General features: G+C 43.3%; 1 protein-coding gene across 1 annotated transcript in view; it reads right to left on the reverse strand.

Annotated features, from left to right (window-relative positions):
- ksr1a (kinase suppressor of ras 1a) overlaps positions 1 to 23251 on the reverse strand; it is a 43914-nt gene that overhangs the window by 4737 nt on the left and 15926 nt on the right. The window contains exons 2-15 of the mRNA XM_079507244.1: positions 16289 to 16429; positions 14794 to 14941; positions 12744 to 13212; positions 6996 to 7180; positions 5899 to 5968; positions 4974 to 5057; positions 4820 to 4881; positions 4393 to 4502; positions 3827 to 3995; positions 2550 to 2591; positions 1976 to 2024; positions 1755 to 1824; positions 1273 to 1605; positions 5 to 201 (exon numbers count right to left, since the gene is read on the reverse strand). Of these exons, the coding sequence (XP_079363370.1) occupies positions 5 to 201; positions 1273 to 1605; positions 1755 to 1824; positions 1976 to 2024; positions 2550 to 2591; positions 3827 to 3995; positions 4393 to 4502; positions 4820 to 4881; positions 4974 to 5057; positions 5899 to 5968; positions 6996 to 7180; positions 12744 to 13212; positions 14794 to 14941; positions 16289 to 16429 (2129 nt within the window). The remainder of the gene's footprint in view (positions 1 to 4; positions 202 to 1272; positions 1606 to 1754; positions 1825 to 1975; positions 2025 to 2549; positions 2592 to 3826; positions 3996 to 4392; positions 4503 to 4819; positions 4882 to 4973; positions 5058 to 5898; positions 5969 to 6995; positions 7181 to 12743; positions 13213 to 14793; positions 14942 to 16288; positions 16430 to 23251) is intronic.

Below are 23251 nucleotides of genomic sequence, written 5' to 3' on the forward strand. Positions count from 1 at the left end.
TTACCTGGTGATAATGGCTAAATGGGGCGGAGCCATGCAGGCCCCCATGAAGAGGACCACGTTCTCATGTCTCGTCTGTCTGTAGTTCATCACCTCCTTCTTGAACAGTTTTAGATGGTCTTGGTTGTTTCCGTCAATTTCCAGTAGTCGAATAGCCACCTCCCCATGCCAGCGGCCCTTATGCACTTTACCCCAGCGACCCTGCACAACAAAAGAAATTACCTTAAGTCCATCATCAAAAGGATGCTAGCACGCTTCTGCACGGAGACCGTGCTTCAGAGAACCAGTACCTTGTGGAGATAAGACATTTGGCAGTTGTACATGTACAGTGGTAAAAAGAAAAAAACAATCTTGGATTACATGTGATATGCATGGAGACCACGTAAAACCAGATTTCCTTTTTGCATTTTTTTTGCAGGGATTTTCTGAAAATCTAGTAACTTAAACTGACAGCCTGATGTCACAGTACAGACAAAGCTGACTGACATCAGAGACTGGCCTCTAATCAGTAACCTGGCCAACCTGGTCAGTGCTGGGTACCGATGTACAGACAGAATCAGTAACCTGGCCAACCTGGTCAGTGCTGGGTACCGATGTACAGACAGAATCAGTAACCTGGCCAACCTGGTCAGTGCTGGGTACCGATGTACAGACAGAATCAGTAACCTGGCCAACCTGGTCAGTGCTGGGTACCGATGTACAGACAGAATCAGTAACCTGGCCAACCTGGTCAGTGCTGGGTACCGATGTACAGAGAGACAGCCACGTGACTATGGTGTTATAGCACCCAATGGCTCTGATAGCACCAATGCTATAGTTAGTACCAACGCCATGGTAGTACTTTATAGTACTTTATACCTATTTTGTGCCTATTTTGTGCATTCACAGGATATTCCCCTCCTCACCTTTCCTATGAGTTCCCCCAGGTCCAGCTGCTCAAAGGGGGATATTCCCCTCCTCACCTTTCCTATGAGTTCCCCCAGGTCCAGCTGCTCAAAGGGAATGTCCCACTCCTCACCTTTCCTATGAGTTCCCCCAGGTCCAGCTGCTCAAAGGGAATGTCCCACTCCTCACCTTTCCTATGAGTTCCCCCAGGTCCAGCTGCTCAAAGGGAATGTCCCACTCCTCACCTTTCCTATGAGTTCCCCCAGGTCCAGCTGCTCAAAGGGAATGTCCCACTCCTCACCTTTCCTATGAGTTCCCCCAGGTCCAGATATTCCCCTCCTCACCTTTCCTATGAGTTCCCCCAGGTCCAGATATTCCCCTCCTCACCTTTCCTATGAGTTCCCCCAGGTCCAGCTGCTCAAAGGGAATGTCCCACTCCTGCAGATAGACGCTGGTCTGACTGGCCTTGCGGGCGATAGGGCCCTTCCAATGGCTTCCCCGGGAGCTGGGCAGGTCGTCCAACTCGTCGCCATCACACTCGCCATCCGAACCCCCGTTCATCTCGCTCTCCTCCTCCTCCTCCTCCTCTTCTTCCTCCTCCTCCTCCTCCTCCTCTTCCTCAGCTTCTTCCTCCTCTTCCTCCTCTTCCTCATTTACCTCCTCCTCCTCTTCTACTCCTGGGTCGTTATCCTCAACCTCAATTTCAACCTCCCGTTCCTCCTTAAAAAACAAAACAAAAAGAAACAGCAACAGATGGTTGCGTTATTATTTAATTTGTGAAAAGATAAGGGTTAACCCAAATAACCAGCTCTGTAAACATTTAATGAGTAGATACACATTTTTTGTGGAATTGTACTGTATATCAATACCTCTTCATCTTCATCTTCATCTTCAACCAGGTCTGTGCTTATATCATCAACTGACTGCTCGATCTCACTGCTGTGATAAGAGATACAGTAGCAGAAATGAAGAGGTAAAACATAAGGAATCAGTCACAGTACCATATGACACCCTACACAGTGTTCCTTTAAACTCTATTTAACTTCATGTGTTGGCTTTTTAAAACAGTGAAACAGACAAGAGGTCTTACACAGTATCCGGGAGGATGTCGGCGTGCAAACTAACAGGACTGGAGACATCTGGGAGAAAATAATATGAAAAATATGAGTTAGTATCACCAAGAATAAAATATCCAATGCAGCCATTTTTCTTCATGAAAAATAAATAAAATTCCCACTTCCTTCAGGTTGTCAACCAAAATCACCTTTTTGATGAGCTGAAATATGCAGTTCTCAAATATCCCAGCAGACGGAGAAAATGGACAAACCCCCAGCCTAAAGAACCCCTTCAAGGAACCCAGGCAGCAACTCTTTATCCACCAGCCACAATGCCACATGAATAATGTTACAACAAAATTAACTTTTTATAGTAAAATAAGACCCTTCAATGGCAGTTGGTTACCTACCAAAAATGTCTGGTTGTGTAAACTAACTTCCCAGCAGTTTGCTGGTGGTTAGTGTTAATTTCCCCCACACAATTTTAACCGTTCAAGCCCAGGCAAGCACAAGCAGGAAATGGAGATAGCAGCTAGGAATGCAGAGGTTGGAGTGTGAATGCAAGGGGCAAACAATGCATTATGAACATTTTGGGAACCATAAACTCACCAGGGAAGATAAACTGCTGTCTATGCTGAAAGTAGCAGGCAGCTTAAGGCAAAAAGAGAGGGAAAGAACAACAAGCATGGAAGGAGGAGAGAGAGAGTCTGGGTTAGAGAAGCTTTGACTCAAACGAGCCCTATTGTTTTACAGCCATCCCTGGGCTGTACTTCAGTGTTAGTGGCTTTGTATGCAGTGCGAAGAGGAGAGAAGGGTGCATGTTGCTCCGTCCACTCACAATCTGTTAAAACCACAAGAAGTGACTCAAGGCAACAACAACCATCTATACATTCCAGGAATCTCTCTGTGTCCGTTTGTCTGTTCATCCAATTGACTTCACAGGAGGGTGTATTGGTGAGGAGACAAACGAGTGCAGTGTCGAGTGTGAAGTGGATTGGATGAGCTGTTCTTGAGAGGGCTGCAAGCAAAAATACCACAGTGTTCTTGAGAACGCTGCAAGGGGGGCACTTCCAGGGACCAAGCAATCAGCCTATTCTAAACAGGCACATGTACTGAAAGGCCTCTCGCTCTGAAATGGCAACTGGCAATGTACAGTAACACCCAGGATTCATACCCGGGTCTCCCACCTGTAAACCCAACATCTTAACCACTAGTCTAAAGGGATATCCCTTAAATCTGCGGGAGCTATTAGACCTTTAGGTCATCAGGCTGAGGTTGTGAGCCACTATGTACAGTAAGTATGTCTGTCTGTCTGTCTGTCGCGTATCTCGAGAACCGTTAATCCGATCAACTTCACATTTGGTGGGCATATTGTTGAGGAACAATGGGAGTACTGGGCCGAGTGTGAAGTCCATCATAATAACTGGTTCTTGAAAACACTGCCAAGTGGTTCTTGAAAACATTGCCAAGTGCTTCTCGACAATAATGCAGCACTTCAGAGGGCCAAGTAAAACGCCTACTCCAACGTGTTCCAAACAGGCATGCGCTCAGAAGGTGCATTCCCCCCACCCGCCCCCCCGTCTGCCTGTTTCAAATGGGTACACACTCCGAATGGCCACACCTCGAATGGGCTCTGTGCTAGTTCTGATTAAATAAAGACTAATAAAATAGTACAATGATGCATGCACACACCTTTGATGTATAGTGAATTGTACTGTATGTGGGGTGTAGCTGTTTGGAGCGCGTACCCACTCAGCACAGGCCAAATGTAAGACCTTCTGGTCCCCAGGCAGGGCCAGGCCCACTCTGCTACACATGCGTCGTTCAGACTACATATCTTTATTATGTATCTGTGTTTCTGTCAATGGACGACCTGTGAGTCTTACCTGGGAAGTGAAAGCGACTGTCCCTGTGGCCTTTGGGCGAGGGGTTGGGCGGTGGGGTGGCACTGGGGGGATTGCTCTGCTGGAAGGGGGCGGGTGAGGAAGGTGTGGAGGAGGTGGTGGAGGATGGGTTGCTGCTAGAGTCCAGCTGGTTCAGCACTGGAGGATGGTCCTGCACACGCACACACACACACACACACACACACACACACACACACACACACACACACACACACACGCACGCACGCACGCACGCACGCACGCACGCACGCACGCGCACACACACGCACACACTTCATCAGTTGTCTGATGAAAGCCATTTTCCCTCAGATTTCTTTTTGTCCGATGTTGCTTCATTTAACCCTGACAGTGTACTGTATAGACAGAGGAAACTGAGATCCACAATTTCCTGGCTTCTTTCAAAATATTCTACTCACAAACTGTTAATTTAGCTGGTTTTAAGATGTATTAATAAAATAAAGTTTGATTTCAAGTAATAATATTTTGCAGTGATATGTCATCGACGCACTATCCAGTCAACCACCAGCTTAGCCCCAAGTCTTTTGTACCTTTTTTGTGATGGCCTTTGGCAGAGTGCCAAACTGCGGGGCGTCTGACAGACGGTCCACAGGGTTGTTGATATCAGACGGGACAGACTCGGTCCTTCGTATTTTGGCGACTAGGGGAGAAATGGTTATGGTTATTGGTGTTAACCCATTTTTGGCGGGAACCCCTTTTGGTGTTTTAAACATGATGTTATAATGTAGCTATTGAAAAATAGCAGATCTACAAGCTCATAGCGCGCCACCGAGTGGCGCGCTATGAACTTGTAGATCTGCTATTTTTGAAAAATCGTTAAAATGTGCCTCAAATCTTTCCGAAAATTGTCATGATTTAGAAAACTTTTTTTTTTTAAATGTCGACGTCAGGCCTGAATGGGTTAAGATCACTGTGTGCATGGAGGTTCATTCTGGTGGTAGAGGACTGGACACCTACTTGGCAGAAAGGAAATCCTGCAGGAGGGGGCCTCCTTCGTACACTTGTTGTGGCACTTTAACCTGCGGGCATAAAATGAAGAAGATGAAAGTGGTATATATCCAGATAATGAGACTGTCTGTACGTCAGATGGTTCTCCACTCGTTCTACTAACCGACAGTGTTTGCACTTCACCCCAAACATCATGTTCTTCTGGCACACCTGGCATGTCTGGGACAACCAGGACTTAGTGGAAAACCTATACGAAAAAGAAAAAAATCACACCCGTGTGAACTGAGTGGTGTAAGGTCTTATATAACCTGTCTGACGTAATGAAATCATGTCTGACGTAATGAAATCACACCCGGGTGAACAGGGTGAACATAGCAACCATGCTCATTTTCTCTGCACAGACTAACAAAGCCAGTTGTAGGAGTGGTTTACACCACTCAAAAAAAACATTTAATGTAAATAGCTTTATCGGTGCTGAAACAAATTTGGGGTCGAAAAATGAATAAAGCTGTGTCATTAGTGTTTTTTTATGCAACAGTTAATAAAATAGTTTCATCGTTAATAAAAGCTGTTGGGTGTCTGCTTCATCATCATCATATAATCCAGGTCAAAGTCATCATGTAAAAAAATCACACCCGTGTGAACTGAGTGGTGCGGTGACGTCACACACTAACCATAGCAACCATGCTCACCTGTACATGGCCCCTGAAGAAGGCCGAAAGAACGAAACGTTGGTTTCTTTTCAATAAATATACAGCATCGTGGCTACGTGTGTGCGGACTTTTCTTATTCTTAATTATTTACTGCCTTAGGCCAGCACCTCACCAATACTGGTGTGCGCCCTTTCCTGCTTTGTCTACCCACGTACAGGTACAGACACGGGTACAGACAAAGCTGGTTAGTGGAGTGGTTTGCACCACTCAACAAAAAGCTGGTTATTGGAGTGGTTTGCACCGCTCAAAAGCTAATCGCACTCGTATGAAGTGAGGGGCCTCACATTTAATGTTTGCTTAACGTGCTCCTTTAAGCAAACATTAAAAGTCCATAGACTTGGCTGCCACATGACGTCACGCGCGGTGCAAACCAACCTGTGTGTGACTGCTAGGCCGATGTCTCTTCTCACTGCTTGTGGAGAGCTTCGGTGAACACCCAGGTTATCTAGACATGGGGAGAAGGAATCAGAAGGATCAGGGATGGACAGAATGCAAGAAGCTTGATTATTTACAGACATTTGAGTGTGAGATGCATGTGACAATATTGCTAGTGATCACTTTATTAAGAATTCCCTTTAAGCTGTCAAGAAACAACAGAATCACACCCGTGTGAAGTGAGGGGAGCTCTTATCATCGTACATCATCATGATGTAAAATAGACACTATGCCTATTTGCTCAGACACTATGAATTATCTACTAAACCACTAAATTCTCCATTCACTGTCAATGGGAATTTAATGTTTGGGTAGGACAAAAATAGACACTATTAAAGCTGTTTTGCTCATACACATTGACTTAAATTCTCCATTCATTGTCAATGGGAATTTAATGTTTGTGTAGGATGAAAGTCTATAGCTGAATATAGGAGGCCCTCAAAATCACAATAACTAACTAACAACTAACAAAGAAAAGCCCATAAACCCAAACCGTTCCTAATCAAGGTTTTTATAGTTAACGAAAACTAACAAAATAACGAAAAGTAAAAAGACATTTTCTTACGAATAGACACCTAACATTTTCGTTTAACTTAACTAAATAAAAACTATAATAAAATAAAAAAGATAACTGAAACTGTATTGTGCGTTTACTAAACAAACTAAACGAACTGAAATTATAGAAAAATGCGCTTAGCTTATCTTGTTACGAACAGTAACTGAATATATATATATATATATATATATATATATATATATATGGTATCTTAATGGTATCTTTTGTTGAGTCGTTATTACAGAATAGGCCTACTTACTGTGACCTTTTTGAATCCTGCACCTGACAAATAACCCAACGTATGAGAAAAACTAAAACCAAGCATTGTCGCAAAAATAAATAATAATAACTAGCAAACCCGCTCTAAAACTAAACTATAATGAAAAATCCCAAACTAGCATGTCCCTAATTCCCTTTTCAAGCAACCATTATGCAGAACGGTCATTTCAATAGAGTAGAGACGTGTGCGTGCGTAACTCACTCTTGAGGCTGCTCTGGTGCTCTTCCATCAGGGTGGGGGTACCGGGGAGGGTGTATGACGTCGTGGTGGAAGCTGGGGTGGCTACTGGGGTACGAGCTGACAGGACTGGGTAGCGGGACGGCGAGTCCTCACACCCGTTCCCGTTGACTTGCATATTCAAGAAGAGTTTGTTCTTTTTCACGCACCTGGAGTGGAGGATAGAAATGCAAGCAACATGGTATAATCCTCAGTGTGGATGTAACTCTTGACAGTGTAACTCTGACATAATAAATGGAACCACATGGACTTACATGTCCATTTGGTTCCATTTCTACACTCTCAGAGTTCAATTTGACTCAGTGAGTTAAATGAACATTCAGTCAGTGGTAAAGTACATTTACTCAAGTACTGTACTCAGTGGGGGCTTAAAGGACCACTTTTCAACTTCTCCTCCTATAATTGGTCCTAACTAATGTTCATGATAAAATACCACAATTTTTTCCTACTCAGTCTGTGTCTCATAGGAAGGCTGTGGGCAGTTCGGACACCCGTCCACCAGTGACATCATCGATGGTGAATCCAAGCTAATAGAAACGGCAGGCTTTCTTTTCCTGAAAAGTTGCAATGCAAAAGTTGAAGCCATCGTTCTCACGATAATAAAAATCTAAATATATTTTAAAACAAATCTTGTTTAAAAAAGAATCTGCCTAATGATAATGTCACTGGTGGACCGGTGTCCGAACTGTCCAAAGCCCTTCTATGAGACACAGGCTCAGTAGGAAAAAATGGTGGTGTTTTATCATGAACATTAGTGAGGACCAATTATATGAAGAGATGTTGAAAAGTGGTGAAGTGGTCCTTTAAGATGGAAGGTCTTTAGGTGCTGCAGCACAGGGCACCGACCTTGGGGGGGGGGGACACCAAATGGCAGGGAAAAAGTGAAAGAAGACTTAAAGATCGCACCAAAAGCAAAGGCTGCTGAAGGAGCGCTAAACCGGTGAAACATGTCCACGAATCGTCAATTTTGCGTGCTGTGTACGCTGTGTACTCAAGTGCATTTTGAATACCGGACATAGTTGTAACAGAGTATTTCTGCATTGCAGTAGGCCTATTGATACTTTTACTCAAGTAAAAAATGTGAGTACTTTTTTCACCACTGCATTTGGGGACCTATCTTCCACCTGATGCAAGGCGGTGCTAAGGGGCAGCGCAATTATCATCATTGCCATCTCCCAACCGGCGCACTTGTAATCTTTATGCCTAGCGCCCACGTTGTTTATATTGCGCACAGCTAGCGTACATGGTCTTAAAAATGTGGTGTGGTCTGGTGAGCACGCCGACTGCAATCCAAATCCATCCAATTTCAACATGACACTGACGTTCAAAATGTAGATGACATTTCTGAGACTGAGAGAGAAGATTGAAAACATAATTATCTGGGCGAGAGTCCATTGCCATCGGCCAAACGATTCTAACCAATGAAGACAACGCACATCCATGACATGACATTTACATAGCAGCAGAATTATCCTCATGGGTGTGAGAAAGGAAAGAAAGAATCTAGAAAGAGAATGAAGAAAACATACAGAAATAGTGAAAGTGAAGCATACTGTAAGAGGATGAAGTTAAATACTGTATAATACAACTAAGCTAAACGAAGGGTGTTCATTCTATTTGCGTTCTTTCAATGTCCTGTATACAAAATAGTTCAAAATAAAGTATGAACTGGCATGTACATTCACAATGAAGACAATAGAGAATATCAGGGAAATGCCATTTGACGGCCGCTAATTGTTTAATCCAGGGTTCCACCGCGCGTAAAACGCTATACCCGACATTTGTTTAATGTGTTTAATTCGGCTTCTGGGAAATTGAGCCCAATGCAAGTGAACGAGGGGGTAGGGACAATCTTGGCTCGCTTTGCTCTTTGTCTGAGACCCGGATCAAGGAAGTGGCTTTTTTGTTGGCTCAATAACAAATGCTGGGAGTGTTTACTAGCGGTTTTTCACGGATCGAAAGCACAAATACTTCGGCGTATGCTGCAAAGGTAATAAAACAATCTCGGCAGCGTAGAATATTTGATTAAATAGCGGGTAAAGCGTTTTATGCCGTCAAACTGTTAATATTGACAAGGCAACAGTATTGAGCATTCTAGACAGTTATTCAATAACAACATGGGCCAAGTTATTGTGGAACATCTAGCTTCCATTTACATGAGACATGTAGGCTAATGTGTACATTTCTGGTGTGAAGTTGCTACAGTATAACATAACTGTAAAGGCCCCCCGCAAAAAGTGAAACAATATGAGTGTACAGTGTGCATATGTACGAGAGCCCTGCAAAGAATTTCACCTAGGGCCCCAAAAGATATCTCACACACACACACACACACACACACACACACACACACACACACACACACACACACACACACACACACACACACACACACACACACACACACACACACACACACACACACACACACACACACACACACACACACACACACACACACACACACACACACACACACACACACACCTGTTTACTTCTGTCTAGTTATGTTACAGGAATTTACAGCAAAGCTTGCCATACATGGACCAGATGTTACAGATGTTATAGAGAAAATGCACTCGTCTCTGTGTGTGACTGTGTGTGTGTGTGTGTGTGTGCGTGCGTGCGTGCGTGCGTGCGTGCGTGTGTGTATCTTACCACCACTGAGCATTAGTCCTAGGAAATGCTTCCTGTTTTGACTCATAATCTCTTCTGTGGAGGGGGATTTACTCCCAGTCAAATACACAGAGCAAAAGAGCAACAGGATCTTGTCTGTGTGTGTGTACGTGTGCGCATGTGTGTATGTGCGACTGTGTGTGTGTGTGTGTGTGTGTGTGTGTGTGTGTGTGTGTGTGTGTGTGTGTGTGAGAAAATCTCTGTCTATAATAACAGTGTTGTGACTGTGAGATGAAATACTGTACTGTATGTCCTACATAAGCCCGGCACAGTCAAATCCAGTGTTAGCTTAAAGCAGCTATGTAACTGTCCTCTTCTACCCTGGATTTGAACCTGCTTTCCTAAGTGCTGAAATGTTCACCATTGAGCTAATAGAGCCGGCTTTCATGTACAAAATTCGTGTAAGATCCTGTTTCTAGGGTGAGACATGGCCTTTGACAATAGAACAGCAGGGGTACAAAAACAACCACTGCAAAAGTCATATTCTAACATACCTTACCATACAGATTGGACAAAATGTCATTTTATTCATAAACAAAAAAGTTACATACACTGTAGTGAGGCTTTAACCCATTTTGGGCAGGAACCCCTTTTGGGGTTTTAAAGCATTATGTTATACTTTAGCTATTGAAAAATAGCAGATCTACTAGCTCATAGCTATGAACTTGTAGGTCTGCTTCTGCTATTTTGAAAAATCGTGAAAATGTGCCTCAAATCTTTGAATATATATTATTACAGAGTGAACATTTAAACTCAAATCTTTGAATATATATTATTACAGAGTGAACATTTAAACTCAAATCTTTGCTTCTTTCGACGTCAGGCCTAAATGGGTTAAGTCTTGAAAGGGTTCAAATGTAACCGTCAAGGACATGCTTGTTGGGCTGGTTCATCCATCCTTCTATTAGAACCCATGGTAAGGGCTCACTGTATGCTTCTATTAGAACCTACGGTATGGTAATGGCTCACTGTATGCTTCTATTAGAACCTGTGGTAAGGGCTCACTGTATGCTTCTATTAGAACCTATGGTAAGGGCTCACTGTATGCTTCTATTAGAACCTCCAGTATGGTAAGGGCTCACTGTATGCTTCTATTAGAACCTCCAGTATGGTAAGGGCTCACTGTATGCTTCTATTAGAACCTCCAGTATGGTAAGGGCTCACTGTATGCTTCTATTAGAACCTATAAGGGCTCACTGTATGCTTCTATTAGAACCCATGGTAAGGGCTCACTGTATGCTTCTATTAGAACCTATGGTAAGGGCTCACTGTATGCTTCTATTAGAACCTGTGGTAAGGGCTCACTGTATGCTTCTATTAGAACCTGTGGTAAGGGCTCACTGTATGCTTCTATTAGAACCTGTGGTAAGGGCTCACTGTATGCTTCTATTATAACCTATGGTAAGGGCTCACTGTATGCTTCTATTAGAACCTATGGAAAGGGCTCACTTTATGCTTCTATTAGAACCCATGGTAAGGGCTCACTGTATGCTTCTATTATAACCTACGGTATGGTAAGGGCTCACTGTATGCTTCTATTAGAACCTATGGTAAGGGCTCACTGTATGCTTCTATTATAACCTACGGTATGGTAAGGGCTCACTGTATGCTTCTATTAGAACCTATGGTAAGGGCTCACTGTATGCTTCTATTATAACCTACGGTATGGTAAGGGCTCACTGTATGCTTCTATTAGAACCTATGGAAAGGGCTCACTGTATGCTTCTATTAGAACCTATGGTAAGGGCTCACTGTATGCTTCTATTATAACCTACGGTATGGTAAGGGCTCACTGTATGCTTCTATTAGAACCTATGGAAAGGGCTCACTGTATGCTTCTATTAGAACCTATGGTAATGGCTCACTGTATGCTTCTATTAGAACCTATGGTATGGTAAGGGCTCACTGTATGCTTCTATTAGAACCTATGGTAAGGGCTCACTGTATGCTTCTATTAGAACCTATGGTATGGTAAGGGCTCACTGTATGCTTCTATTAGAACCTATGGTAAGGGCTCACTGTATGCTTCTATTAGAACCTATGGTAAGGGCTCACTGTATGCTTCTATTAGAACCCATGGTAAGGGCTCACTGTATCCTTCTATTAGAACCTATGGTAAGGGCTCACTGTATGCTTCTATTAGAACCTATGGTAAGGGCTCACTGTATGCTTCTATTAGAACCTATGGTAAGGGCTCACTGTATGCTTCTATTAGAACCTATGGTAAGGGCTCACTGTATGCTTCTATTAGAACCTATAAGGGCTCACTGTATGCTTCTATTAGAACCCATGGTAATGGCTCACTGTATGCTTCTATTAGAACCCATGGTAAGGGCTCACTGTATCCTTCTATTAGAACCTATGGTAAGGGCTCACTGTATGCTTCTATTAGAACCTATAAGGGCTCACTGTATGCTTCTATTAGAACCCATGGTAATGGCTCACTGTATGCTTCTATTAGAACCCATGGTAAGGGCTCACTGTATCCTTCTATTAGAACCTATGGTAAGGGCTCACTGTATGCTTCTATTAGAACCTATGGTAAGGGCTCACTGTATCCTTCTATTAGAACCTATGGTAAGGGCTCACTGTATGCTTCTATTAGAACCTACAGTATGGTAAGGGCTCACTGTATCCTTCTATTAGAACCCATGGTAAGGGCTCACTGTATGCTTCTATAGAGCGTCGCAGTCTCGCCCCCTACCAGGGCCCAGGAAATGATTCCCCGTTCATTTTCTTCATAGACATTTCAAAAAGTATTTATTTAAAGACCTTTTAAGCCTCGTACAAAGCCAACTCGAGTTGTGAGAAATCATGACAACAAACACAATTTCTCGGGCCGAACAAATAATTAGAAAGAAGAAGAAAACGGCAGGTTACAACACTTTTTTTCTTGTTTTTCTTCTTTGTAATTATTTGTTTGGTCCAAAATAGTGTTTACTGTCATGATTTGTCACAACTCGAGTTGGCTTTCCCCACACGTCCCATATTTGCCATTGACAATGAAAGTAGAAATTAGGTCATATGTGGACCTACTTGTTGGCAGGTGGGTCTTCAATGCGGTTGCCCAGCTGGGATTCGTGGCTTTTGCTGCGGGTCAGTGTGATGTTAGGCAGCAGGTGAAGCACTTTGCGCGAGGGAGGTGGCGGGGTGCACGGCGGTTTTAGCCGATGGCGCCTCTTGGAGGGCGGTGTTATGGGCGGAGTAGAGGTGCGTCCATGGAATCTGGCCACACGGGCCATGGACATGGGGAACGGATCCGTGAGGGGGCTGTCGCCATAGATGTATGGAGCCTGCGCCTCGCCCGTGGGCACGGCTGAAACGGAACCCGAGCGGGGGTGCGGGTAAGTTGCACAGGGGGTGGAGGGAGTGGACGGCGTGGTGGACGGGCGGGCCAGCGGCGAGGGGCTGTGAGGACGCAGCGGAGCCCCCATGGCGGTCAGCTGGTCTGCGGTGAGCAGGGAGCCACTGTCCCTCCGAGCTACGTCGTCCCTAAGATCGTCTCCTGGCCGAACACAGAAAAAGAAACACTCAAGAGTGACTGGTCAGATGAGAGGCTCTCAACGTCCGCACTCACGTACAGTGAAGGAAATAATCGTTTCATCCCATGGCGACTTTGTAAGTTTGCCCACTGAAAGATCTATAATTCTATCATTTTGAATAAGTCTATAATTTGAATGGAAGCTTTATTTCAACAGTGAGAGACAGAATAGCAAAAAATAAATCCAAAACATCGTACAATACAAATAAAATATATAAATTGATTTGAATTTAACAGCAAAACCTGGAGCAGGAGGGATTTCTTTGTTATTGGGCAAATTTACAAAACTAGAGGTTCAGGCCGCTACGCAGCCCTCACATCTACAGTTAACTAACCTAGGTCTCACTGCTGATCTAACCAATATGTCTGAGTCATAGTGGCCCGTATTTGTACCTGTTGTACCCGTCTGTCTGTGGCCCATATATGGAGATCCCTGATGTCTATATACCCATATGGGCATATTGGTTAGAACGTCGGTTATGGAAAACTAATATCCGAACACTCCCGGAGTTTTCAAATGTCTACAGTCGTCAGTCTAGCCCCAGCGCAAGATATCTCCAAACACGAGACTTGTGTAAAATACCATGTCATAAAACTATTTGGACAATCAGCTTCTCTTCATAAAGAGCTGCCAACTTTAGAAAACATTATTAATTGAAATCAAATTAATTCCAGTTAATTCCAGATATAAAATAGTTTTACAACAAAGTGCTGACAGAGCTCTACCATTGTTTTGCTAAATGCAAAACAATGTGTCCTTTTATTGTTTTAAGCTGATACCATTTAATTTAATTACAAATGGAATATGAGCTAGCAGAGTGCACAAGTACTGTGGCCGGCTGGTTATTACTTGTTACTTGCACAAGCAGAGCGCAAGTAACAAGTGGTCGACTGGACCAAAAGTGGTATGCATGGTATGCGTGGTTATAATTGGCTGTTGATGGTGACGTAATTAAGATATGTTTCAATGTTGGGTGGGTAAAAGGTAACGTATGTATGTATGTATGTATGTATGTATGTATGTATGTATGTATGTATGTATGTATGTATGTATGTATGTATGTATGTACATTGGCTGTTGACGGTGGTAGGTATATATATATTTTATAGAGGGGCTGATCGTAAGGTCGGCAGTACTTGTGCGCTCTGTTTGTGTGCAACGGGCAAGTTGGCACCTCGACAGAGTGCATTTCTAGTTTAATATCTATGGTCGAACTACCATATTTGAAGATTAAAGATTTTTGTTACAGTTTACAATACAGCTGTGGCAAGTTCTGGCAACTGTGAAATGATTTGTTCTTAATGCCTCCCCAACAATGTGGACAAGAGTAAAAAGCACAGTAAGACGTTGAAAATAGTTATAAAGAGGAAAGAATAGAAAAGATGTTCTGTCCTTCATATCATAATTATTTGTACATTTAAAGCCCTCGCACTCATTTCCGCAAGTGACGTTACTTAAAGTCTGTGAGGGTTCAGTGCTCAGGGTACCGGGTGAACTTATTGAGATTGGGCCTTTCTCTCTCTCTTGGAACATTTCCCACACACCTGATTCAGTGGCACTCTTGAGACAGGAGAGGGCAGTGCTGAGCCTGGCACACTCCTCTGAACTGGAGCCTAGCCTTCTCATGATCTCCCGCACCTGAGAACCTGTCATTTGCAGCAAGGCATCCAGGGACAGCTTTACTGGCACTGCCTGCAAAGAGACAAAATGAATGAGTATTCAATTACACAATGTTAATTGAACGGATTGATTCAATTGATTATAAAGGAATACAAAATGTAACACAATGATGCGACAGGTGAGCTTGTAGATGATCCATTTTAGCCACGTTTGAGTCTAGCTCTAGAGAACAGTACAAGTATGCCATGGATGATGGGCCTAACTGAACATATATTTTGTTGACACCCAGTAAGACACCCTTAGGGCGAGGTCGGGGCGAGAAGCGACCTCGCCCTAAAGGTCAAGGTCGCGTGCATGCATCCGCCTGGGTGACGGGCCGGCAGACTGCTGGGCAAGCACTGGTGCTTTGACATGGGGGGCCAGATCAACATATGGAATGAATTCTGTACTGGCCATATATGGAGCGTGTCTTGAGTGTACAGGGTTTGATGAGGTCAGATCAACATATGGAATGTCAGACCAGGTCAGCTCCATATATGGAGATCTAAGGGTGGCAGCGGGGGCAGTGTCTTCAGTGTACAGGATTTGATGAGGTCTGGCCATATATGGAGCGTAATGAATTCACAATTCAGTTCTTATCAGTGAGTGACACAGCAATGTACTGTAGGCTTGAGAATAAAATAGGCTCAAGTCCCAACCACAATTAACTGACAGGTTGAAATGTATGGCAAAAACCTGTGTTGGACGAATTTGCTTCTTTCCTGAAGTCTGCTATTCTTTCATGTGACCCAGAAATCTTACAAAGGCAAGGTATATTATCCAAAACTACCTTTATTTAAATGAGATATTTTGTATTATCTATTGTAATTTGACTTACATGTTACCTATAACATGAAGCTGACCCTGATGAATGACTTACAGGAGAGCCAATAAGGCTTCAGAAAACTACTTGTGTGCAACGCGCAAGTTGGCACCTCGACAGAGTGCATTTCTAGTTATGATTTGCATTACTTGATCATAATTATTATGTTTCTCGTCATTAGTAATAGCTGGCAATAAAACACAAAAAGCATCCAAGTGTAGCTGTTTTCAGGAACAAGCATGATATTCTGAGATGCACTGCACGACTAACTTCTGATGGCAACAAGTCATCTGTTTTTCCCGTAATTCACAGACTTATTTGCCCATGTCATCGTGACACACCGGGTGACACTCGACCAAAACACAGAGAACCACTGTTAGTCGCGCGCGCGCACACACACACACACACACACACACACACACACACACACACACACACACACACACACACACACACACACACACACACACACACACACACACACACACACACACACACACACACACACACACACACACACACACACACACACACACACACACACGCTGCTGGCCCACCTCGATGAGCTCAGGACGCAGGTTGATGATGCGAAGCCAGTCGCCTAGCCGTGGATAACTGTCCAGGGCCTCGGGCCTCTCTGTCTCTGGCACTTTCTGTTTGCACTGCAGCTGCTTACAGATGTACTTCATCAGCTTCACCTGCGGGGGGCAACAGAGAACACAACACAGTTGGGAGGGGCATGACAAAGCGCAGACTAGGGCAGCATCTTTGGGGATGTGTATTTTAGGGCACCGTTTCCCAAACGCTGGGTCGGGACCTATTTGTGGGTTGCGGACACATTTGTATGGGTCCCTTTAGATTCCTACATTTTTGTTTTTAATTATTATTATTTCAAAACATTTTTAAAAAAAACATTCAAACTTCAATGATTTTTTTTCCAGTAATTTCATGAAGAAAATGTTAAGAAACTCCATACATTTGGTTACCACAGTTTTAGGATATCTGGCTTTGAGGATATGTGTCACACCTCTATGTGTTGGCAGGTATACCTGACCACGACAGAAAATTCAATGTGGCCTGCAGCCAACCTGTGAGTGAAAACTAAGGCAATTGGGCATGCAAAAATAAAACATCATAGGTTATTTATACTGCAAAGACACCGCAGTGAATATTTAAGCTTTGCACACAATTTCATGGTAGGTCTGAAATAGAATGACTGAGTTTACTGAATTGTTCCCTTCAATTTATTTAAGAGGGCCATGCATCCAAGCCTATCCGGGTTTCATCACTGCCCATGACACCAGCTGCCATATTATCTTCCCCCAAGTGTGCGAAAAGGCCAACTTGACACAAAAATTACTTCCATCACACAAATGAGAATTCCGTTCTTTTATAATGGCCTGATACCTCCTTCCATCCACTTCCCAGCTCGGTCTTTCATAAATAAGACTGGGTTTGTTTAACAACCCACCCCACCCGTAAGCAGTGCTGTCAATTAGATATAAATAGCTATTATTACATGGAAAGGACAATGAGCTGGCCATCTCATGAGGGTGTCTGCTGCGCTGGCATGGCAACCAAGTGTCTTTGGAACATTGAAGCGGATGACGAGCAACCGCGGTGACATCACCAAAGCCCTGGAAGATGCAAAGTTCAGCGTGTGAGGCTAGCTCTGGTCCATAGCTCTAATGCCGTCGCATTTAGAGCTATGTTACTGTCCACTTCCGGGGCTCGCATAAATGCAGACCAGCCTCTCCTCTGTAGCGTAATTAGAAAGCTTACTTTCCTTAGTGGACGCACGTTGAGCCCCCCACCACGCGTATAAATGCACTTTTTGGCCAGAAAGAGATTTTTTTTTCACCCGAATGAAAAGTCTTCTCTATGAGGGTTTTCTCTTGGCAATATCGGTAGAGGGCGCAGTGGAGTAACTCAAATTATTTACTTTTTCCCGGTGAAAACAAAATCTCTTTCTGGCCAAAAAGTTGATTTATACGTGTGGTGTGGGGCTCAAAGTGCGTCCACTAAGGAAAGTAGACTTTCTAATTACCCAACCCGTCTATGTATTGGTGAGTAGGTAAAACATTATTTTTATATTCGCTACAGAGGAGAGGCTGGTCTGCATTTCATGCGAGGCAGGAAGCCAATCAGTTCCATAGCCTTAATGCAACATATGGCAGCAAGAGCAGTAAGGCTATGGACCAGAGCTAGTGTGAGGCTAGCACTACCACCTAGCAGGACCACCCAGTATGGACCACGCACCACCCAGTACGGACTAAAAATGATACTAATGCGCTAGTCCCCCCCCCCCCCAAAGCAGGAAATTAAGCATCCACTGAATTCACCATTAATCTTTTGATACAATAGAAATCTATTTCTGTAAATACACATTCACATCACAGAAAATGAAATATTTCCAACAGTCATGATTTGGTTTACATTCAGTTTTCTCCTTTCCCAGCTGTGTGGTTGTAGCAGTCAATGAGAGCTGTGCACAGTAGGATATTTTGTTTTCCCTATGGCCAACTTCCTGCCCACCCCCCTTCCCCACCCAGGTTCAGGTTATGCTTAATGAATACCAGATCTACAAGATCACAGCGCACCGTGATGCAATACTTTGTATTAAGTTTTTGTTTCTATAAGGAGGATATCTGAAGCCCATAGCACTACATTAGCCAGCCTGTAGATCTGTTCTTTTTGGCAAGCGACAACCATGCTACTATAAAGCATTAGGCTTAAACTTCACAGATGATGATACTCACGAAAGCTCTCCCTCTCTCTGTGTCGGTCGACCACACAGCACACAACCACCCCGTTTCTACTCCAAGTGGAACACCCCACTTGGCATTGATGATCTCACGCAGTGCCGATTGGACAATCTGAAGGCGACATCGCCCCAACTCTAGTGCCCCCAGGTGCTAACTGAACGGCTGAAGAGAACGCCACCCTAACACAGTTCTGAGGAACTACCCCACCTCCAGCCTCTCTTGTCCCCCACCTCCTCCCCTGCCGAGATGCCATGGCAGCATCTCAACATTACAGTGGCTCTCCTGATGATGCAGAGGAATAGGGCAATAGAGAGAGAGGAGGAGATGAGAGCTTGTCTGCTCAGGGTAGCACTCTGAAAAATTACTGAGCGAAGAATTCACAAAGAATGGATTGCTGTCGCTGATAGCACTATAAGATACGCATCACAAATTCAATCTGCCCCGTCTCAAGGTCTGATCAACACAAGATACTGTGCTAATGATATCACTGTCCTTAAAGTTTTGTAATGGAGTGCAATTTGCCCAGGTTTTGCTGGCAGTGAAACTGGAAAATGTCATAGTAGTAATCAAAACTGTAATTATGTATTAAACTAGAGCAAATGGACTCAAACATAGCTCTTTTGTCCAAAAATAATAGCCTACCATGCCACACTGAAGTCCAGTGTATGAGCAGAAGGGCTGTGCTCATACCAACTGGACTTAATAACATTGCCGTTATAAACAGTGGTTGAATTGGGCCGATTACAGAGTACCAATTCTGCTGACTCTGAATTGCCCACCTGAGCAGTGACCACCCTCATCACTTATTATGTACCACCACTTACTGGTGAATCTAAGTACATACAGTATGTAGGGAAGCTGTGGGCAATTTAAATCCTGCAAAATGATACTTAATTTGGACAAAACTACAGTTTTTAACTGCAACATATTATGAGGTCAAAATAATCTCTATAGGGGTGCCTGGTGGCCTAGTGGTCCAGGCGCATGCCACATACAGGCTCTGGCCTGACAGCGCGTTGCGTGTTCGAGTCCTGTTCATGACGACCTTTGCTGCATGTCTCTCCCCTCCTCTCTCCCTCTTTCCTGTCAATCTTCACTTGAATCCATCAATAAAGACAGAAAGCCAAAAACAAATCTTACAAAAAATAATTAATCTCTATAGAATACGTGGGGAGTGTTAATAAACGGAGCATCAAGGCCCATACGTTCAACCTCTTTCACAAAACATGGCTATTAGTGCTACTGGTATTTGAGCATGGAACTTTTTTGCAATGAGGATATGGCGCCAAATGTATGCACATTAACTCATTTACTCATGTGCAAATAGCACCCGGACACCAATGTTTTTTAATAGCACAATCAAATATGTTAACACCATGAATGAATAAAGAAAACAAGTAATACACATACAACAAACAACAAACAAACAAACAATCCCACACACCCCTCCCCCCGGGACCAAAGATGCCACAAAATGCACACCTGTGCCAAGATTCCTACCACTGTGCAATAGGAAAATAAAGACTAAATCATGTCCTTGACCAAATCTGCAATACTAGACCAAATATTAATGTTTTCCTCTTTCGCTCCGTGTAATCTTGCCGTGGACATCTCCAGATAGATGATATCTAGAAAGGTCAAAGCCCATTGGCGAGATCAAGATGCCATTTGCTTAACCTGGCTTTGAGAATTACAATTCCTGTAAAAGCTGCGTAATCCTTTTGTGAATTCACCCTATACCACGTTTTTTGTTTTGTTTTGTATTTTACACTCAGGATTTAGCTGTGCCGCTCACTGTTGCAACCCTGCCCCCAGTCCTGCTCTCCATGTTTGCCTCTGCTAATCAGCACTTTTAATGAGTAAACCCTCCATGAAGGCCATCGCTGCAGTCTCTCTCATGACGTGGGATGCATCAGTAAACATGACTAGGACATGGCCAACCCTGCAGTGCGCTCACTCCGTCTAAACAAAAGCCTGACACCAAAGCCTCAGACGGCGGGCTGTGGACCACTGTGTGATGGGAGCAAGGACGACGAGGAAAGACCATTAAAAGGGGCAGAGAAACACCAAACAACTCAACCGATGCCTACTACGATATGACCACACACTGGAGGATTAATATAAAAGATTGAACTGCACATGGCAATCAAATAAAAGGCCCGAATACGAGATATAGGAAATGTTCTAAGGACACAAGAACAGGACTGCCCCTTTACCTAGGGTCTTTCCACATCAAAGGTCTAGGGCCTGTGAGTAAAACCAACTGTAAAACATGAACTGGTGGTGGTGAAATGCATCACGCTTTGTTTGCCGTCCGACACTTTGGCCAAAATTTGCACAAAAGCTGGGCTTGTATCATCCTCTAATGGGCGGATTGCCATGACACTTGTTCTGCACAATTATGCTCCGCAGAGAATGAACTCAGCAGAGCTGAAATGTAATGTTATTTTTATTTAATTTTTAGTCCTACTAGTAAGATTGCAGTCCTACTCTAGGATGCCTGTCATTGCAAACAACTTTGGTCTGGTTCGGTGTAAGGAGACACATAGGGCTCCATTTTCGTCACCGCTAAACCCCTTATCCCTAAACTTCTTTGCCTTTTTTTACTATTTTGAAAAACATTTTGGAATAGTTCAACTAGCCAATCTACATTGACACGTTGTGAGCTTGTAGACTGGCCATTTTAACTATTCAAAAATGTTTTGCAAAATAGTAAAAAAAGGCAAAGAAGTTTAGGGATAAGGGGTTTAGCGGTGACGAAAATGGAGCCCATATGGCCCTATCTTGGGCGCGCCATACCCTTTATCCCTAAACTTATTTGCCATATTCTACTATCTTAAAAAACATTTAAAAATAGTTCAACTAGCCGTACTACATTGACACATTGTGAGCTTGTAGATTAGCTATTTTAACTATTTTAAAATGTTTTTCAAAATAGTAAAGTTTATGGATAAGGGGTGGCGGCGTGGCTCAAGATATAGCCCATAGGCTCTAGTCTAGGTGGTCACTAACGGGCCACTACCATGGTGCCAAACACCATGGTATTGGTTTGCAGTGGCGCGTGTTGGGCAGCTCAACACTGCCGTATAGTGTGTCGCCTTATCTCTGAGCTTATCTGAAAGAGTCCATTACAGCAGCCAGCCTTGAGCAGGCTACAGCGGCTTCAGATGCGAAGCATCTGTTAGCTCGCAACCAGCAGCCACCTCTCAAGTGCTTGAGCAACAATGAGTAGCGTGCGTCTTTCCCTGCTCATTGAATGCGCTCATTCACAAAACGCACACATCACACGTAAACACACACAACCACGCGATACCGAGGAGAAGTGGCCTTGGGATGTACGAGGCAGCATTGTGACAGCTAACAAAAGCATATCCACTTCAGGAAATTCAAATGGAGAGACCTAGAATAAAAGAGATGACAGGTATAAGCGTGGTGGATGTCACCTTGGGTAACAAGTTAACAACTAAGCTAAGGCTAAGAGGCTCTCAATTTGAATAGATGTTAACAGCTCTCATTCAGCTACACTCAAGAGCTATCAGTTTGAGTAATTGTACTGACAACATTAACTACCGGTATCCTTTTCAAATAAATCCATGACACTGCCTGCCTGTTTGTCTAAAAGGGATATTTCACTTTCAAAACTTGTTTTGGTCATTTGATCATCTACTCTGGCTTTTAGGAGCCCCCCAGACCTAAGTTGCTTGATTCAATATTTTGATATTCATCAGACTCGCCCTCAATTCCTATACAAACCCATTGTAACTTCAAACTCCATTTTAACCATGATAAATTCATCAAAAACACCCATCCTTGGTTCTGGTGGAGACTGCTCTACTAATCATTTATTTTTGATATTTTTGGGGGAAAATGAAAAAATGATACAAAATAAAAGAAAAATATATATGAAAAAAGTAATCAAAAATAACACGCCCCCCTCACAGGAGAGAAGTAGGAGTCACCAGGTGTTTTCGATTAATCTATCACGTTTAAAATGCAGTTTGAAGTTACAATGGGTTTGTAGAGAAAGGGGGCATGTGTGATAAAAATATAAGAATATCAAATATCTAAATACTGAATTGAGCAACTTCAGAACTGTCTGGGGGACTCCCAAAAGCCTAAGTAGAAGATAAAACTACCAAACATTTTTTGAAAGTGAAATATCCCTTAAATCAGTAAAACAGTCATGGCATAATATGTAACTATAACAACAAGGCAAAATATATGACAACAAGGCAAAAAATATTACAAGGCAATCCATAGTACACCACAGGATGACGCAGTGTTTGCAACAGGGGTTTTACTGTAGGATCACAGTGACTATAGTTGGTATGTGATGCACTGCCTTCATATAACCATATACAGCACTACGGGTGGTCATCCTTTTTGGACTTGAGAGCTACTTTCAAAATGACCAGCTCAACAAGATCTACCCACCAAAAAATCTATTAAACCATTGCTGAAAATAGTTTAAATATGTATCTGAGGGGGCTTTGGAATACCGGAGCTGGCCTTACATATAAGACAAATGCACTTGGAATGCGAAATAAGAGCGGGAGAAATGGAATAGGTAGGGGTTTGTTGTATTAATTTGTAATGCTACCAATGTTTTTGTACACTCTTGAAAACAAAATAGGCCTGTTGCATTGTGGGTTTGAGCTGACCCTTTTGATGTCAATCAATCAAGTCACCTTAATTCAAGTGGCAGATGCCACCATTTGAATTAAATATTCCTAAGGCACATGTCATGTGATCTAC

This window comes from Electrona antarctica (assembly GCF_951216825.1).
Source record: "Electrona antarctica genome assembly, chromosome: 8".
In the NCBI taxonomy this organism is placed as follows: domain Eukaryota; kingdom Metazoa; phylum Chordata; class Actinopteri; order Myctophiformes; family Myctophidae; genus Electrona; species Electrona antarctica.